The 19,460-nt window shown below is 43.0% G+C and overlaps 1 protein-coding gene across 4 annotated transcripts in view; it reads left to right on the forward strand.

Annotated features, from left to right (window-relative positions):
- LOC118777212 (tight junction protein ZO-2-like) overlaps positions 1–19,460 on the forward strand; it is a 59,825-nt gene that overhangs the window by 17,148 nt on the left and 23,217 nt on the right. For all 4 annotated transcript variants that reach the window (XM_036527983.1, XM_036527980.1, XM_036527982.1 and 1 more), the window contains exons 2-3: positions 16,965–17,018; positions 19,303–19,427. In XM_036527983.1, the coding sequence (XP_036383876.1) occupies positions 16,974–17,018; positions 19,303–19,427 (170 nt within the window). In that variant the 5' untranslated portion in view covers positions 16,965–16,973. The remainder of the gene's footprint in view (positions 1–16,964; positions 17,019–19,302; positions 19,428–19,460) is intronic.

Here is a 19,460-nt window from a genome sequence, read left to right on the forward strand (position 1 = left end):
TCCAGCGCAGTCATGTTTTCTCTTGCAGCTGTGTATTTTATTCTTGTTTTTGAATGGCTTCACACAGTATCACCATGACAGATATTTTAAAAGAAGCTAAAATGTTTTTTTTAATTAAAAAAACAACAACGTAACTGCATAGTTTTTAAGGAAGCATTACCAGCTACATCAGGAAATGCTGATATGCTTGTATATGTGTCATGGGCAGTTGTGTGGAGCAGACTAATAAATCTTGCGGGTTTGTACTTCAGGTGGTGTACTTTTGAACCTGTGGAGTGCTCATGTATTTGCATATATTGTTTACCCGTTTAAAGATAAGCAGGGCTGCAAGGCAAATAAATGCGTTTGAATTATTTAGGTTTTACCCATTGAATTTTATCATCCTAATTTTACACTTCACTCAGGAGAGTTAATATGAAAGTTTTAATGGGAACACAGCTCATTAGAGTGAAAACACTGTGTCACTCTGAATCTAAAACCTGTAAAATGAAGGGCATCAAACATGTACATTATCTCTTTCCAAATACTTTTCTTTTTTATCAACAAAGGGCAAACAACTGAGCCTATTTAGATAAGAATACGGGACAGAGCAAGAGTTCACTGATTTTGGACGTATATTGCTTTATGCTAAATGACAAGCCTAACTAATCCTTAAATATGTAACATGAGCTTCTCAAGATTTACACCCACATGTTTTCATATGGATTGTCTAAACAGTGTGTGAAGTGCCTATTTCAGCTTTTTGAAATGAACTGTGAGCACAGCATGAACTTGTTTACAGCACTGATTCCATTTACTTCCTGTACCGGCCTAAAAGCCTTCAGATGCACCTTATCCTCTGCTAATTATTGTTTATTATTCATCTTAATTTTTTTGCCGATAAAATTATATTTTTCATAAGAAAGGTCAGACAAAGGTCAAGTTCAGGTTGACCCACACAATTGCAGCAGAGGACAAATGATAACTGTTTTAGTAATCATGCATTCATGCTGGTATGCCTGCTTTGAACCCTCCCTATTCTGTGCTTTGATTGTGTGGATGTGGGTGTGGAGGGTTTTGATCAGATTCCAGCAATGAGTGAGCGCTGATATGCTGTGCTGTGGAGTGTGTGTGTTTTTTTGGTTTCTGGACAATTCTTTCAGAAAGCATGACATTCTTCTCCCCTGTATCATCGCAAGAATGACGCAAAACCCGAGATAAAAAAACACTTGTTTTATCCGTTTTCATATAGTTTTTAAATGGTTGCCTTTTGGTGTATTGAGGATAACGTATGCCCTAATGTTAAATGAAAAGGTTAGGAATAGCCAATGAGCTTTACATTATTGTCATAAAGTGTGTGTGTGTGTGTGTGTGTGTGTGTGTGTGTGTGTGTTTGTGTGCGTTTCAGTGCCCTCGTTTCAATGTGCTCTCCTGACATGTTGAAACCAAACAGCTTTGTGTGGGCTCTAATGCACGTGGTTGTGATCTCATTACACCAGCGAAACGCCAGCCTCCACTACAAGCCCAAACAATGCAGGAATGCACTAAAAATAACGGCCGGTCACACAGTGTACGGGCCACTCACATCTCTGCTTTCAGAATCTCCCCTGCACTTCTCTGTAGGCCTTCCCTTCAAGCAGTACTTGAGTCCACCAATGATGAGTGGAGTTTGCTTGAGCAGTTCAGCTTGATTCTGTGTTCATTTTTTGTGTTTCTTAATAAAATACAGAATTAAAATGAGTGATTTGAAGTTTTTCTCAGTGTTGCAATTTGTACTATTTTTTTTAGTGCAGACATTTACTTGTCTCTGTTTTGTTGGTTAAGAAGCCGACACAACCATATTAGCTAGCTAACCTATTTGCAAAGGAAAGGACAAAATAAAGTTTGTATAAAATGAGTTTTCACTGTAAACGTGCAGTACCTCCAAGTTTTGCTTTGCCTAATCGACACATTGGCTGGTGTTTGTGCGGGTGTCCTCAGCTTCCCCGGTGACCTTTCTTTATTGTGGTCATTTAGAATGATAGGACAGTGCAGTCTGTCTGGTGCTGTTCATTTTGGCCGCCCCCCCTGGGGGCTGCAGAGCTGAATCTGTGGCTGAAGAATCAAAAGTGACAGTCTGAAATCTTGTAGTCTGTGGGTTACGGCTATCTGCATCCCCATGAGATGCACAGAGATGGAACTTTCCAGAAGTTATTGCTTCCCAGAATATGTGTGTGTTTTTTCTGGTTGTGTGTGTGTATGTTCCCTTGTGTGGTTGTGTCAGTGAGGGACAGATCTGACAGTCCATGGGCTTGCATATTTTGGTTGTGCATTTTTGTGAATGTATGTGTGTGAGTGTGTGGGTGCGTGTGTGTGGTGGAGGGGGCTAATATAGCACATATTTTTAACATCCACAGACACTTGGTAGACTGACAGGGTAAAGCCATATTTAAATATTTCATTTAATTTTGAGAGGCTCCTGAGTGTTTCCATTTCCATTGACATGGCCATGGCATTGCTGTGTAAGGAGTTACTGGCAGCAGTGAAATCATTTCTATACTCATAACTCCCAAAATATTCATTGCTCAGCCCCCCGTGCCTCTCGACACCAAACGCAGCGTGGTCTCTGGGACAGTGGTGACGAAATAATTTCTGCTGCAGTTGCTGACGCTCAGGGATATAGAAGTCACTGATCCTTTTCCTGTCCAAAACGGTGGGCTGTCACAACATAGTGCTTCTACAGCACATCCCGGTGCCCCAAATCAATCTGGCAGCACAGGGGAGGGCCCGTTTAGTCCACTGCAGCCATTGACCCGGCCCGCCCCAAAAAAGATTTGTCCCGTGTAGTGTCAGTCAATAATCTGTAACCGTAATCTCATCCTTTAATGAGACAGTCTTGATTGACACTCAGTGACTGTAACGTGCCAACTGCTAGCTCCATAGTGTGAGTGAACCCGGTATTACTAAGTCATTGAAGTAAATCTCAGATATCTCAATTATTTACAATAATGCTTTAAAGACTATGCACTGTTGAACTTGTCTTGTTAAAATGAAACCTGTTTAACCCTGCAGTTTAAATATATGCATTGTGTCCACAACAATACCCTACACTACTCTACACTCTATACCCAATACCCACTCTACAACAATACCCTTGTGGCTCCTTGTTTCTCTAAGCAAGTCCTATTTTAGAATGATGAAGATCTCTGACTTGGAGCCAGCCACACAGCAAACAAGCTATTTCAGCATCAGTAGCATTGGGAGGTCCTGCTGAGTGCATAGGAGAGTGGAAAAGTGAGTTGCATCTATGTAGGTGGATTCACAGTACGGAGTAATGTTCAATAAAGTCCAAAAGCTACAGATTTGACCAACTCAGGCAGTAGCACAGGCAGTAGCTGGTTTTGCCAAGGCAGGGCCACTCTGACAGGCTAGCACTGGCTGAAACACTGCTATGACTCCATGTTGGATGTCTGGGTATGTGTATTTCAGAGACCAGTGACTTTACAATACAGACATTACATTATTGCCATTTATCAGATGGTTTTATGAAGAGCAACTTGCATTGGTTATGTTTTTTTTTTTTTACAATGTTATCCATTTATACAGCTGGATATTTACTGTGGCAATGGGGGCGTTAAGTACTTTGCCCAATGGTGTAGCTGCAGTGTCCCAGCGGTGTCCCAGCGAACCAGCAACCTTTCAGTTACAAGTCCTGCTCCTTAACCACTATGCTGCATTGCCACCCCTACAACCCAGTGTAGGGAGGGTGTACCATTCATCCTCACTGTGCATCACAAGTCCCTTCCTCTAGGGTTCAACTGCAGTGTCCCACTCTGGATTAAAACTTGCAACCTTGTTCTTTTTAATGTTTTGTTTTCCTGACCTCTGCTCCCTGTATTGTGTAGTGACATCATCCAGTTCACCTTGAATGCAGACCCAACCAACCAGTCTCTCTACCTCACCAATCAGTTTGCCTCACGCAAACGTTTCAGACCTCTGCCACTTGAATGCTTGCAACGGCTTACTGCCCGGGTGATGTGAGCGGCACAGGACGTTTTCTGATTGAAATGGCCTAGATTGTTTTCCATACAGTAATTGTCTTCTGGACTTTAACTGAAGCCATTGTTGACTCATCCTTCAGCAAGATTGATTTCTCCGTAAAGGTCACATTTCTGATATGGAGTCCCTTTGCGGCGTAGCTTCTGGTGTTCTTTGAAGATTAAACTGCACTTTTAATGAATTGGACCATCGGCATTACAATACATTCTATTTGTGGGGCTAAATGGCTTTTATAATTGAGGCTTTGATCTTGTATTTTATTTTATTTTTTGATTGCTTAAACCCTACTGTGACCTGGTGGTACAGCTGTATATGTTCAGCTACAAAATGGGTCATTTTGAATTTGAAACAATTACCGTTTTGATTTTAAGTGTACACAAAGGTAGGATGTCTAATTTAGTGCAAGTCCACACAGTTTCAGTATCAAAAAACAATAATGAGCCAGGTGTGGGGCATCTGTACCTGATGCCAGAGAGCTGATTGGATTGCCTCAAAGGTTACTATACCATAGTCTAAACATGGAACCCCATACCTCTCTGATCAGACTAGTTTTGTAACAGAGATGGATTTGGGGGTACATGAACCCATCTTGACGTCCTGTTTTCGGACTGTGAGGTCCAGTTGTTCCTCTCTCCGTTGCTCCGATCAATCGAACTGAGGAAAGAGCTTTGACTTTTTAAGCCATCCCAGCTCAGACGTGCTACAGCCTGCAATGGCCCAACAGGGCGCCAGCATTTGAGAAATGTTTTACGGGTGCAATTTGTTTTGCATCATCACAAACCCAGCCCTCCCTCCCCTGCAGTTGCCAGCACTGTTAGTGCTTCCAAAAAAAGCCTGGGATCTCAGGAGTTCTCACCCCTGACTGTCTCATGTGCCTCTAAAAAGGCAGAGGGTTTTCTTATTTATGAGGGGAAAAAAGGACATGTTTAAATATTAAAACCGGGAGGAAATAAGAACTTGAGTGAGACGTCAGTTCCAGGGACGGAAGCCATTCTCTGCAGGCAGGTAACTGGCACATCTGGAGCAGGTCGAAGAGCACTAAAAAAGGGCTGTCCTTGTGAAGTGACCAAAAGATTCTGTCATTCAGGGACTCCAGGTAGAAACCCTTGATATTAAAAAATGTGTGCTGTTCAACTGTACATTGAAAGTATCCGGATGGGTCCATACAACAGTTAGGGCTGTCGCTGTGAGGGAATTTCCCGTGCGGTGATTTAGGGTGGCTAAACACTGCGATATGCGGTATTACCACCTTTTTTTTTCTTTTGCAAATTACTTCATTTATCCTGATTTTAGTGCTAGATAAATAAGCTTTATTGGTAGGCTATTATTAGGTATATTGTTGCTTTACTGTAAAACTGAGGCATTTATTTGCTTTAATTACTTAGCTTTGCTGGCGTTTATTGGAGATGCGGTGATAATAAGACACCTGCGTTTATTTCACCTAAAGCCCTCAGCCTTCTGCAAGTTATTGGTAGCTGAACTGACCAGGAGAATTCACCATGTCTTTTTTTTTCTTCCCCCAAGTAGCCTACTTAATAAACATTAGCGCTCTTTGGTAGCAACTAAAACAGGAATCACTAATAAAGCAAGTTAAACATTGTCATTGCAACCTGTGATGGGAGAGCACAGTCTGTAAGAATAGCAGTATCACTGCGAATCATGATCCAAAAGACAGCTTGTTTTGTTTGTTTATGTTTAATATAATTCATGAACAGATGAACACGCATAAGGCAAATTGAATTCACTAAAACAACCTCATTTAGCTTAATGTAAAAAATTATTTATTTCGTTTTTTAGCGACAAAAAAATAAATAGGACTGCTGTACGCATTTCAACCCACTGCTCTTTTGTTTTATAGTCAAAAATATAGTATAAAATAAGTATAAAATAAATATAATTTTCCCCAGCGTTTATTTGAGGTAGGCATTTATTTCACTGAAAGGGTCACGCAATATCAGTGATTTTATGAGGCCTGCGTTTATTGGGGACTCGGCTGTTATTGGAAGTTTTACAGTACTTGTTTATTGTTAAATGCAGAACACAGAAGGGCAATGAGGCACAACAAGAATGCGAGGGAGGCTACACGCCTTTTCTCCTTTATGAAAAAAAGGATTAAGCCTAGCCTATAGCCTGTCAGATGAAAGTAAATAAGATTTAGCCTAAACAATTTGCTTTAAGTGCAAATCTATGGAGCCCCTAAAGGGACATGAGCAAAAAAAATTAGAGGACATGAGAAAAAAATTATCAAAGTTTCTCGTGCACACGAGAAACTATTTAAATTATTATTATTTTTTTTTTTGCTCAACCGAAATTAAAGTATTGCAATATTGCGGATATTGCGACAGCCCTAACTACAGTTGATTAAGTGATAATACTACAATGATGGAGAGTAGCCCTAGTAGCTTATTAATGGTATAGGGCATTGTTTATAGTTCCATACATGTTCCTAAATGTTTTGTTTGTATTTTGTGAGTAAGATCACATTGTTGCATTCATTCCCCAAGACACAATCAATTAGGATAAATTAAAATATGCATGTTCCTTTTTCATTCTTAAATTTCTAAAATTCTTAAACTTTGATTAAATTGTAGAAGGAATCGGATGTGCATTCTTTAATGAATTCCACAAGGGCAATTTAAATCTGGTTGCGTTGTGAGTCACAACTGCATGATGCTGGTCTCATAGCTGCTGTTTTGAAATGCAGTCCCCTGGGGGATTGTGGGACTGTAAAACAATGTGACAACATGATGTCATCAGAGTGTGAGGGTCAGTCTATTCTTGTGTATGTATATATGTATGTATAGATGTTTGCATGTGCTTGCATTCATGTTGCTGTTTGATGGTGCATGTGTGTGGCAGTTTGGTGGCATTTGTGTATGTGGCAGTTTGATATGCTTTGTGTGATGGTGTGTGTTTTTCTTCTCACACGCAAATGTATGTATTTGCTTGCATGCGGCGGTCTGATGTATGTGTTTGGCAGTTTGATGCTCTGTGTTCACAGGCATGTGTGTGTGTTGCAGCTGTATACAAGTGTGGCAAATGTTCATTGTGTGTGCGGTGGTTGGATGCATGCGTGGCAAATGTTCCCTGTGTGTGGTAGCTGGATGTTCTCCACTGTGTGTGTGATGTAAATCAGCACTGGCAGTCTGGAGAGCGAGCCTGTCTGATGCAGTGAGGGCCACCTGCAGACATGCAGAGCCAGCCTCCATGATCCGCATCCACTGTGACACACACACACAGATAGAGACTGCAGGCTGCTAACACTCACACCCTCTCTCTTCTTTTCCCTCTCTTTCTCCCTTCTTTATCCCCTGCTCTCTGCCCTTCTCTTTTTCTCCTCTTCCTCTCTGTCTCCCTCTTCCCCCCTCTCTCTTTCCTCTGGAACTGCCAACTCCTCTGTCAGCCACAGACAGTACACTCAGTCACCATCAGGGGAGCAGGCCTCAGGCTTTCTCTCCCTGTCTCTCTCTCTCTCTCTCTCTCTCTCTCTCTCTCTCTCTCTCTCTCTCTCTTGCACACACATGCATACATGCACACATGCACAGTCCCAGTAAGAATTTCTCGATCATCCGGCTCCACTTGCAGGAAATCCACCCAGTGCTACAGACTAATTGCTGTTTCAGACCACCAGCCATCCGCTTCTCCTCTGGAGAAACTCCAGTGTGTATGTCTGTGTGTGTGAGGGCATAGTGCTGTGTAATCCCTTCCACACAATGCGCCAAAGGGGTTGGGACACTGTACCAATGCCTTGCTGGGTGCCACAGTGGTTGGGAACCCTGTGGCAGGTGTTGCCTTTTGCACCAAGGGTGTGTGTGTGTGTATGTGTGCGCGCGTGTGTGTGCTTGTGCTTGTGCATGTGCATGTGGGTTGTGTGATGGCTTGGAAACTGGAAACTGGACCAGAACTGGACATATGCATGCTTGTTGTAGCTACCACAAGGTTATTTAATTTTGCTGTATGTATTGAGTATGTGTAAAATGTTAGATCGATAAGAGGATGAATAAGACAGTGTGTTATGCTGCTGTGTTTTAGGCAATTTGATTTTGACCGTTTTTTTGCTTCTCAAATATGAGGATTTAAAAAGTAATTAGTGTTCGTCTGGGCCACACCGAGGTCACGCGCTCATCTCAGGAGCTGCTTATCATGGCCTGGAAAAAAAAAACCTGAGATTTATGTGGTTCTAAAAGGGACGATCAAGGATTGTATTATCTAAATGACTAAATTACTTAGTGATTGAAATGTGGAATGCAAACTTATGTTTAATGAAGACTGTTGTAGAGACATTTACATTTACATTTATTGATTTAGCAGACGCCTTTATCCAAAGCGCCGTACAAAAGTGCATACAGTAAGTATAGCGACAGTACGAAGGCAGGATGTGTACAGTTCCAGAATGAGACCGTAATTCGCAGCTGAGAGCAAAGTCTGTAGTCGCAAAGTCGCAGTACTAGCTAACTTATACAACTATGGGGTATAGGGCAACTAACAAGATCCGAATTCAGTCTTACAAAAACAGTGCAATAAGTGCCAGAAAAGAAGTAAAGACTCTGCTGGCAGAGTACCACCGAGATGCTCCCTATCTCTCTGTCTCTGTCTCTCTGTCTGTCTGTCTGTCTATCTCTCTCTCTCTCACACACACGCACACACACACACACACACACACACGCGCACACACACACTCACTCACTCACTCACTTATTCACACGCATGTGCAGCACTCACACGCATTAATGCTCACAAACTTGGACATCTATGCATTCGCTCACAAAAACACAGCAATTTTTAACAGCACAGATCCAAGTGGGGAGCTGAAAGACAACACACAGGAGTTGGGAAGTAACTGGTCGGGGGCGATTGTGTGAGACGGAACTGATATAACCAAAACAATTTGACCCTTCCTTATTATGTGTTACATACACCACCACGATAACGCGGGTAGCGCGTTTACCAGCGGTCATTGCCTCCTCCCCGGCATTATTTGGTTCTTTTTGCTGTAGTGGGAAGTCTGCTCCCCTCACACACTGATCTGGGGCATCGTTAGCTTGCCATGTCCCATGTCCTTGGTACAGCAACAAAGGAGTTTTTCAGAACTGCATCCTTTAAAAATTAACTTTGGAATGTTTTCAGTGAGCGGTGAACCGTTCAGTTATTCGGAAGCATTATACAGACAAACCACGCATGCATAATGCGATTTTTCATTATTCTCGAAGGCTCCTGTGGTTACTTTAGACAAATAGCGAAGAATCCGGTCTTTGTGCTGGAGTGCAATCATCGTCCTGTTCATTTTAAGATAAAACAACTTTTGTTTAAGGCAGAGTGACTTTAACAGAATCTGTCATAAGGTCAGGCTGGTACTGCAAACATGTAATTAGCAGCATTCGTTTTGAACGTTAATGATGTCTTAAATCAGTGGCATCAACCGCCAGACTATATGTCGAATTTACTTCGCGTTCTCAGCTTTAAAAACACCAGCAGTTTAAATCTGCCAGGTCATGATTTGGTAACTGTAGGTGATATTATGGCAAACAGCCCATATTCCATCGACAAACTCTTTTCAAAATGGAAAACAACATGACAAATGGCCGAATTCAAATCTGTCCGAAGGTAACAGTATTTGAAATTGGTCCAGGAAAGCATCATGCAAGGCTGGTGAATGTTACCTCGGAGCGGCCTAGTGCTGTTTCAGGAGAAGCACAGGAGCCAAAACAGTCGCTACTGGAAGGAAGCAGCACATTCATTTAACATTTATTCATTTGGCAGACGCTGTTATCCAAAGCGACTTAAAAGTGAGGTAGAGTGCAACACAAGGAAAAAGCCGCAATATTAGAAGCGCGCTATGACCAAGTTTTAGTAGTTGGCTACAAGCTAGCTGGTAGAGATAAAAGTGCATGAGACCATAGACTGATTTTTAAAATGGAAAACAATGTGTACGATATAAGAAAATGCATTAGGTTGTAGTGTTTCAGGTGTTTAGGTTAGCGCAGAAAAGCATTCTTGATTTAGCCTTTCACGTAATACTGTTGCTATACCAGCCCTACTTTTACAGTGCTACAGTGTAAAATCGCTTTAGTCTCGCCCGTTGTTCATTTGACTATTTGCTGTGTTATCTCTAACCGCATATTTTAGCAGAATGACACGTATTTGCGTTTCCTTGTCATGATGTAATTCAAGGTGATACTCGGCTAGAACATTTTTTAAAGTGCAACCAGCAGAATGTGCACCGTGAAAACCACAGAACCAGAAAAGCCTGGGCGTCGGTTAAAAATAGTACTTTCTCACGCGCTCTGGTGGGATGCTGAGATGCTGAACTCCCGCCGTTGCTCACTGAAAGGAAAGACAAGGTGTTTGTGCGCTGGGTTTATGTGCTACAGCGAGCTGTAGAAATTGCCTTAAAAAAACCTCTACGTAATCTTCCGCAGTCAAGTCCTGCTGGGCTTTATACAGGTTCAGACGAAATCGTATTTTACTGCATGTGCTTTGTGAAAAGTCTCCCGCAGCTCAGATGTATTTAGACTGCAGAGCAGCATGTCTCCGTTTCATTTCCATTTATTTTTAAGTAACAAATAAAAATAATAAAATAAGCTGAGAAGGACAGGCCTTTGGTTTAACTTGTATCCTACACCCTTGGAGTTGATCTATTACGACAGAGCGACGTGCACTTCAAATCCTAATTAAATGCACGCTCGGGATCGGATCAGATCGAATCCCTGTACCTTTTTACCTTATTAATTTCCAGCGCTGTCGGTTGGTGTGTTTCCTGGCTTCCTTTTATCTATTAGCAAATCGTTCATTTGCCATTTATCGGAGGCAAATCATTACAAATGTTTTATAGCCCTTTAATAACCATCCAAACCAACCAAATGAACTGCTTCTGCTGCAGAGCGAGGAGTTGCTATTACCTTTTATAATCCACGTTGTGTTTTACAATTTATCATCCTTAGTTTTACTTGAAGAACCACTTCCCACGTCTGGTTTATGTTTAGTACACCTCCGAAACTTATGCATTTCCTTTGGGAAAAAAAACCTCCAAGATTAGCACAATTGTTAGCAAGTGCTGTAGATTATTGAATGGAGATGTTGTAAGCAGAATGCATCTAATATTAATAAACTGAAATGGAGAAAAAAAAAAAACTCCACACCCAGTCCTGGCAATGTTAGATATTGAAGATCGTGGATGAGTGAGCTTTTTATTTAGAGGCTGTGAATATTGACAGTGGGGATTTGGTACGAATATAGGCCAGCATTGTATTAGGATTACATAAGGCCGGGGCAGACGAATTGTTGGAATGGATGGAAACCCCGCGCGCCGTTGTGGAGCGAGAGCGAAGAGCAGCGCCTGCAGACGATCACCCCGCCGCCGAACATGAAGACGGTGCTGCACAGAAAATGGGTTCACGCGGTGAAATCGCTCAGGATTCTGCGAGGCTACGTGAGTTATTTTTAGTGCCCGGGCTTCCTCTAATCTCTTCTGCAACAGCGCTTAATTAGATTGGAGGGCAAACAGTCGGGGGAGACATGAGTCTGGACTGTCTCCCCTTTAATTGTTGCGCGAGTTTCCAGCGGGCTCGAGGATGGAGACGCGGTGGAGGGGCGCGACTTGGGATGCGGGGAGAGTCGGAGGAGTTGAGGAGCAGTTTTCTCGTCCTGTATTCTCGGAGCAGGAACGCGTCCTGTCTGTTGAGACTGGTGGGGAAACTCTCATTACCCGGGGATAAAGGCGTTCTGATCCAGAGGGAGGCCAGCTTAAATCAAGCAATTCTCCTCCTCATTCTGTCATTCAGTCTCTGAATGAAATCAGGTCTGGGGCACCCGGGGCATGACGGTGTATGTTTGTGATTGAAAAAGTTGAATGGGATAGATTGGCAGAGTACGTGTATATAAATGTGATTGCTGGGGCTTATGCCCTTTAAGTTCTAATATATTTCAGAATGAGGAGAAGCTCAGGGGCATCTTTTTTGTCCCTGGGAAATTAAGATCAGAATTTGAGAAGATTGTAAAAGTATTGATTACTTTAGAGTACATTTGATTGATTACAAGTCTTTTGAGGAGCGTTGAAGCTTACATTTCCTTAAAAAGAGGAAGTAGTCCATTTTGCAGTTGCAGAAATATTTATGGTGGTTGGCGGCATGTCTGTCCCTAAGGCATTTTTGCATCTGTTTTGAATGCTCTTTTTGCTGTTGGTTGGGTTGCTGTAGTTGGTCTAATGATTGTAGTGTTGTTGAATGCTGGGTATTAAATGATACTTTTGTGCCTCACAGTTAAGGATTATTATAATGTGCATGCTGTGTGTATGCTTGACACCACCATGATATGATTGTGTGTGTGCCTGTGTTTGTATGCTTTAGGAGAGAGGTGCACAGATTTTTTTAAAAAATGGATTACTAGCTGAACAGTTTTCAAAAGCTTATTGATTAACAAAACAAAGAAAAATCTAGATGTTTGTCTTTCTCATCTGTGCTCATGAATGGGAGCCCAAGGAAGTAACAGATAATTCATTGACGCTTTATTTCCCTGCCTGAAAGTATGAGTGAATGCAGATCTCTACAGTGAGTCACTGTTTATGCAGAAAGAACTTGAGTTTAACTCCCAGTGAAATAAAACTTAATGTTTCAAATATTTGATTTTTGGACTCCACAAATATTTGAATGTCACGTTATGCACATCCATGTTTTGTATGCAAGTGTGTGAGTGTGCGTGTGTTTGCACTGGGTTTCACAGCGGTTTGTCATATATGTATTTGTTGTACATATATGTGTATGTTGAATTTGTATTTTGTTTCTTTGTGCTATGTCTGTCATACAATGGCGAAAGTTGCATTACTGGCACAGACAGGTACTTGCATATTGCTGATGGTTTATAATTGTTCATTGATGCAAAACGGTACACACACGAGCTCATAGGAATGCAGAGCATTAAACCACCATACACAAATACACAAGAATACATGCCTTCTTGCATGCAGCTGACAGGAACAAATGCTGCCTCTGAAACTAAATTTACACTGCATGTTATCAGCCACACTGTGGTCCCTACACAAGAGCTTACATGTACACACAGAGAGAGAGAGAGAGAGAGAGAGAGAGAGAGAGAGAGAGAGAGAGTGTGTTTGCCCTGATTCTGCACTTAATGGGAGGTAAATATTTATTGGTATGTGTAATTGCACAGCACACAGTAGTTTGTAGGAGCAGGTGTTTTTGTGCGATTTGGGGGTATTGAGGACTTTGTCATTTGTTTGATCAGGTGTGAAGTCTGTGTGCATGTGCACGTGTGTGTGCACATGCACACACACATGTGCATGTAAGCATTGGTTGTGCAGTGGCATGTACAACTGCCTTCCAAGCCGCTGACCCGGGTTTGATTTCCCGTTCCTGTGTCCTTTATTGAGGCAGTAGTATGCAGTTGTGTGGTGTCATGGAAGGAGCAGGGCTTGCACCCCAGAGGTTGCTGGTTTGATCCTTATGTGGGGTGCTGCTTTTGTACTCTTGAGCAAAGTTTTTATGTGCATTGCTCCGGTATATGTCTGGCTGTTTGAATGATATGTAAACTATACAAGCTGCTTTGGAAAAAATCAACTACTAACCAGATAATGTAATGCAATGTGTGTGAGCAATAGAAAGGATTTTGTAAGGGACTGGTGTGTAGTTGTGTGCAGGTTGGTTAGTGTGAAAGGTTGGGGCAGAGGTGGAGGAGCTGAATGATAGGCCGTCATGCATTTGAGACTTAAAAATGTGAATGTGGTAGATGACAGTAAAGCAGTGAGTTTGTGATGGCTCCGTCTGCTCTCCTGTCTCAGGGGGAAAGGTCACGGGGTGAGGCCTTGTTCTGGGGACACCGCAGTCCTTCAGAGCCTATCTGCTGGACATGCCATCAGTGGGTGGGGGGGTCTCATACCTGTCCAGAGGGGGGCTTGGAGGTGCTGACTTTGTACTGCATATCCTCTGACTGAGTACTCAAGAGAGACAGTGGTGCTGTTATTGTTTCTGGGTCACTCCTCCAGGGGCCAAACATCTCTGTATGTGGAAAGCCTTAAGTACGCTTAGAGGCCCTAGGGGCGCTTAGCTCCCGGCCTGTGAGTGGTTGTGAATCTGCTCAGGAGATGGATGTTTGTGTGCACACACTTGCAGCACTGTGAACTATTAGGAAAACATTCTGTGTCATGCAGCGTGGCCCGCTCTGTCAAAGACAAGGACTGCCAGTGCCGTAGTCACACTGGTTCCATGGTTAATAGCATTTTCATAGCTCTGTTTGTCAGGTGTTGCCTTATCTTACTCTCCGAACCGTTGACTGTGTGTGATTTTCCTGGGAGCATATCTATATTCCCAGGGTCCTAAGTTCCCAGGGTCCTGTGTTCCCCAGTTCAATATTCTGTTAACACATCAGCTAATGCTATCCTTGCATCTAATTCTGATGTTACTAGTAACAGAAATGGTAATGCTAACACTTACCCACATGCTAATTCCAACCCTAATGCTAACACAACCCTAACCTGAACATTTACCCACATGCTAACCCTAACACTTACCCACATGCTAACGCTCACCCTAACCTTAACCCTAACACAACGCTAACCCCTAACCCTAACCCGAACTCTTACTCTCAACCAAATTTCAAGACTAAATGTGACATTAATGCTAATGCTAATCAGAAAGCTAAAGATAATGCTAACCCTAGAACTAATGCTAAAGCTAACCCTAACCTGAACCTCCATTTGGACCCTTGGAAGCATTATCCATGTCATATTAAGTGAATACAGAGCTGGGGAACATCTTTTTCAGGTTCCCATTATGTGCTCTATAGAGCTGGGGAACATAGGACCCTGGGAACATAGGAATGAGCCCACTTTCCCCAGTGTTGAGAAATATGAAGTGCTTAAAACTGAGAAGGCAGTGGAAAGAAAAAAAAGTGTCAAAGTTTGAATGAAAGTGTTGAGACATTCTTTCAGAACCAAACAGAGATGAGTTGTTTTCTGGACTGAAAGTGGGAGCTTGTAACCTGGAAGCTACAACAGGCCTGTATGCAGGGGTATCTGTTTGTTTCAGATGTGCTTGCATACAGCAGGGAGCTGGGCACCCTGTAGTTTGCCCCTGTAGTTTGCCCTGTTGTGTTTTTGTTCTGCCGTGAAGCATCGTCGTCCACTCAGGCCAGGGGAATGCTGGGAATGCGTGAGCCATGGCGTACCTCACTGTCGGCCATTTTCAGAATGTGCACACATCCCTTCGTGTTACACAATTCACCCATCCAGCTCTCTCTGTCTGTCCCTCTCACACCTCCTCCCATGTTCATATTTATTCATATGTTATGAATTATACATATTATGTGGTTTCAACATACACACACACACATACAAACACAAAAAACACACAGTTTCTGTTCCTGTCTGTATTGATCACCTTCATCTGCGCTTTGCAGGGTCTGAATGGATTGTTGTTTCTTGTTCTTCTGCACAGTGCTGTGTCTGAGCAGTGGTATAAATAAAGCCACTGCGCCCGTCTGTACTGATTGTGCAGTGCAGTTGCTGTCTGAGGGCTGGCCTGTTAAATGCACACACTGACGACAGAGAGAGGAGTGCTCCTTTCAGAAAGGGGCCCTGACTCCGTCTACAGTGGGCTCCCTCTACAGTCAGTGGCTATTTGTGGGTGCAGAGAGTTGAGCTATATCAGGAGCATAATTCTTGGTGCGGCCTTCTTTCACTGCAAAAAATTAATCCCTTAGAATAAAAACTTGACATTACAGGATTATACAACGTTATTTTAAAATGAGTGTAATAGGAGGTTATATCCTGTTTTGAGGGGGAAAAACATCTATATTTTTTAAATCATTAAAATGTTTGTTTATAAAGGCATAAACAAGTTGGTCCCTAAAACAGGGTACGATACATTTAATTGTGTCTAGTCTATAACTGAGGCAAATTACTGAGACCAACTTCAGGCCTAGCTTGGGGTCCTGTTTGAGTTGCAGGTCCCAAACTTCCCTAGAATAAATGAGGACATGCTGTTGATTGAACCGAGGTCAGATTTTTCTCCCATGACCAGTTCCCAGTTAATCGTTGTACTATCGATCTGGCTGTGCGTCTGTTTTTCCAAGAGCGGCGATTTCCTGAGGCAGTGCGAAAATGAGCTAGTGTGGGTTTGTCCCCATCAGAGACCTCAAAGCCCCCTCTCCCATACTGCACCAGAACTAAAGGGCTGCGATTGGCATCGGTGTCAATATGATTACACTGCAAGATTTGAGGTGAAACAATGGCTTTCAGTAGTGACCGCACAGGAGAGTTTAAACGGGTTTAAGACCACAGGTATGGTGTAGGGAACGGTGTGTCAGTCGCTCTAGAAGCAGAATAAAGACCTCAGACTCAGTCATGATGATTTGTGATTTCCATGGCCTTTACACTGTTGACTGTTGGTTTGTGTGTAGCGCACACAGGTTTTTGTGAGCCTGTCTGAACCTCTTACCTGTCAACGGCCTTTCTTAACTGTTTCACTATGATACATAAGGCATCATATTTAGTGTTCTGGGTTATGGTTAAATTTGACTTTGTTGAGATTTCCTGTGTAAAATATGCGCAGTGATTGTTTTGGCTAAAAGGACAGATAATGCTAATGCTTCACCTTACAGCAGTTTTATGTAACAGTCATTGAACAAGACTTAAATGTTATTTATAATTGTTGAGAGAGCTGCTATTTCTATTTATTGCTTATTAATGCATGGAACATGTTTTACTGTTTATCAATTAATACCTGTATTCTGTGATGATATAAAGGGGACTGAGATTTATTGTTCAATTGTATATGTTGTGTGTCATTGTTTGTTATACTCTGTGCAATAAAGCACTGCATATTGTGTCTAGTGATAACTTGGTAATACGTCTATCCCATGTGTCAAAGCCCAGTAACAGCTGTATGTCCCGGTGTTATAGTGCAGAAATACATGTACCCCTCTCGTCTCCACAGAGCTCAGGAATGGAGGAGACGGTGTGGGAGCAGTACACTGTGACCCTACAGCGGGTGAGTCTGCCATATCAGGAAAAAAATCAGGATAAAGTGTAACCCTTCATGGCTGATGTTTCTTTCCATTCTTTAATTATGTCCTTGTTCTTTTTGCTCTTGTGATGTCACTGCATGTATCTTGCATGGAGATCTTCGGGGTTGTTTGAGTTAAGAATATCATTATTATTACTTAATTTTTTTACACATCTTTAACCAGAGTAACTTAACATTCATCTATATTAAGGCCTGATCTTTTGCTCAGGTTTCATTAGCAGAGGTGTACTTCGATTCTTATATTCGTGACCATTAGCTACAGTTGTAGGCAGTTCCTCCTCAGAAACCAAAGGGACAGGGTAACAGCTGTCATTGGTGCTGTCTGTGTTAGACAGTGAAGTCAAAGCAGACAGCAGGGGAGTCAGTCTTTGTTTGAGAAGCCCTGTCCCAGGCCCTCTTGGAGGCCCTTTGCGTGCTTGTGTGTGTGTGTGTGTGTGTGTGTGTGTGTGTGTGTTTGTGAATAATCCTCTGCCGTTCGCTCCTCTAGTGTCGGCAGGGGAGAAAAGCCTTCCTGGTGCTGATGCGGTGGTCACGTGACACGCCGGGCCATCTGGAAGTGAAAAGCCAGCTGTACAAAAATAGAAGATCTATGAGATTTAATTGTTTTAGTGCAGATGGAGAGTGTATGTGTGTGCAGAGGCACTAGAGAGAGAAGGGGCAGTTGGGGGTTTGGGGGTGTTCTTCAAATAGATCCCCCAAATCCTCAGAGTCCAGGCAGGTCAGACAGGGGGTGGTGTGCTGAGCCACAGGGCAACCCCCGGACTGGTACCTGCCACTCCTTCTTAACATCACAGCACCAGCCAGAGCCGAGCCCTCTGTCTCCCTGCTGGCAGAGTACCACCGAGATGCTCCCTATCTCTCTGTCTCTGTCTCTCTGTCTGTCTGTCCTGTCTGTCTGTCTGTCTATCTCTCTCTCACACACACACACACACACACACACACACACACACACACTCTCACTCACTCACTCACTCACTCACTCACTCATTCACATGCATGTGTAGCACTCACACGCATTAATGCTCACAAACTTGGACATCTATGCATTCGCTCACAAAAACACACAACCACAAACTCTTGCAACTGCGTTCACATGCTTACACACCCATACAGACACATGCTTGCGCGTGCACTTACGTGCAAAAAGTCAAATGTATGTGCACTCACATACTCATACATACACACGCATACACTTGCTCACATGCACACATGCTTGCACATAAATGGACTGTGTATTACCACATCACACTGGAGACGTGCTGACACGCATAGCTAACACAGAACCCACACACACGTAACCAAAGGTAGACACACAACATGATTAAAGATTCATGGGCTCAAAGATTACTGCCTGCACAAGCCTTTTAGCTTTCCCCTTATTTCTCTCTGTATGTGCTGTTATGTGGGAATAGGGCTGCTAGTGACAAATACTAATTTCAACAGCAAGCGCTGGAGATGAGCCTAGTGCTGCTCAGCCTTTATGGTCAAACCACAGACAGCTGCGGAAATTCTCAGGGCCCTATCTTAATAAGATCAAGAGTAAATTGCGGGAAATCCCAACAGGCACAGCTATGGTGGTTATCTTGTTTATCAAATGAACATGAGAGTTGTTACTGGGAGAGATTCACTGGATGGCTGGGAGGGAGAAAATGACAGGAAAGGTGGAGTTTACTGTAGCGACTGTGGGATTATCACCAGTGCGCCAGTGGAGAAATCGCCCTAAATTTCAATCAGTTACCTGAATGTCTCCTTTCTGTAGTGTTATCCATTTCCATTTAACAGCCTCCCCAGCCCTGACAGGAAAGGTCCAAAAACGGGTTCATTTAGTCAAAGGTGAGGGAGCTCAGTCCCCTTGCACAGCGACAGGTGGCTGATGTCAGTGTTCTAAAAAGGAACCCTTTCCTGGAACACTGGGTTATTTGTCATGTAGAATGCTGGGGACGTGAACTGAATCCAGCAGGTTCCACACATGTTTAGAAGTGCAGTGAAGGCCTCCTTCTTCCTCCCTCCCTCCCTCTCGCTCTCTCTTTGTCTTTCTCCCTCTCTCTTTTCTCACACATTCTTTCTCTCTCTCTCTCTGGCTGTTTTTCTCTCATCCTCTCTCTCTCTTTCTCTCTTTCTTTCTTTTTTTCTCTCCATGTGTGTGGTGATGTATGGCTTCATCACAGAGAGGCAGCCTGTGGCCCTTGAGGGCTATAATCAATCCCACCTCTCTTTCTCTCTTTTTGTTGCTCCTCCACCAATAAAGGACTCCAAAATGGGATTTGGGATCGCTGTGTCGGGCGGGCGAGACAACCCCAATGTGGAGAATGGAGAGACGTCTATCATCGTGTCGGACGTACTGCCGGGAGGGCCGGCCGACAGACTGCTCTTGTATGTAGATATCTGTCTCCGCCTGTCAGCCTC

The sequence above is a fragment of the Megalops cyprinoides genome, chromosome 4, assembly GCF_013368585.1.
Source record: "Megalops cyprinoides isolate fMegCyp1 chromosome 4, fMegCyp1.pri, whole genome shotgun sequence".
Lineage (NCBI taxonomy): Eukaryota > Metazoa > Chordata > Actinopteri > Elopiformes > Megalopidae > Megalops > Megalops cyprinoides.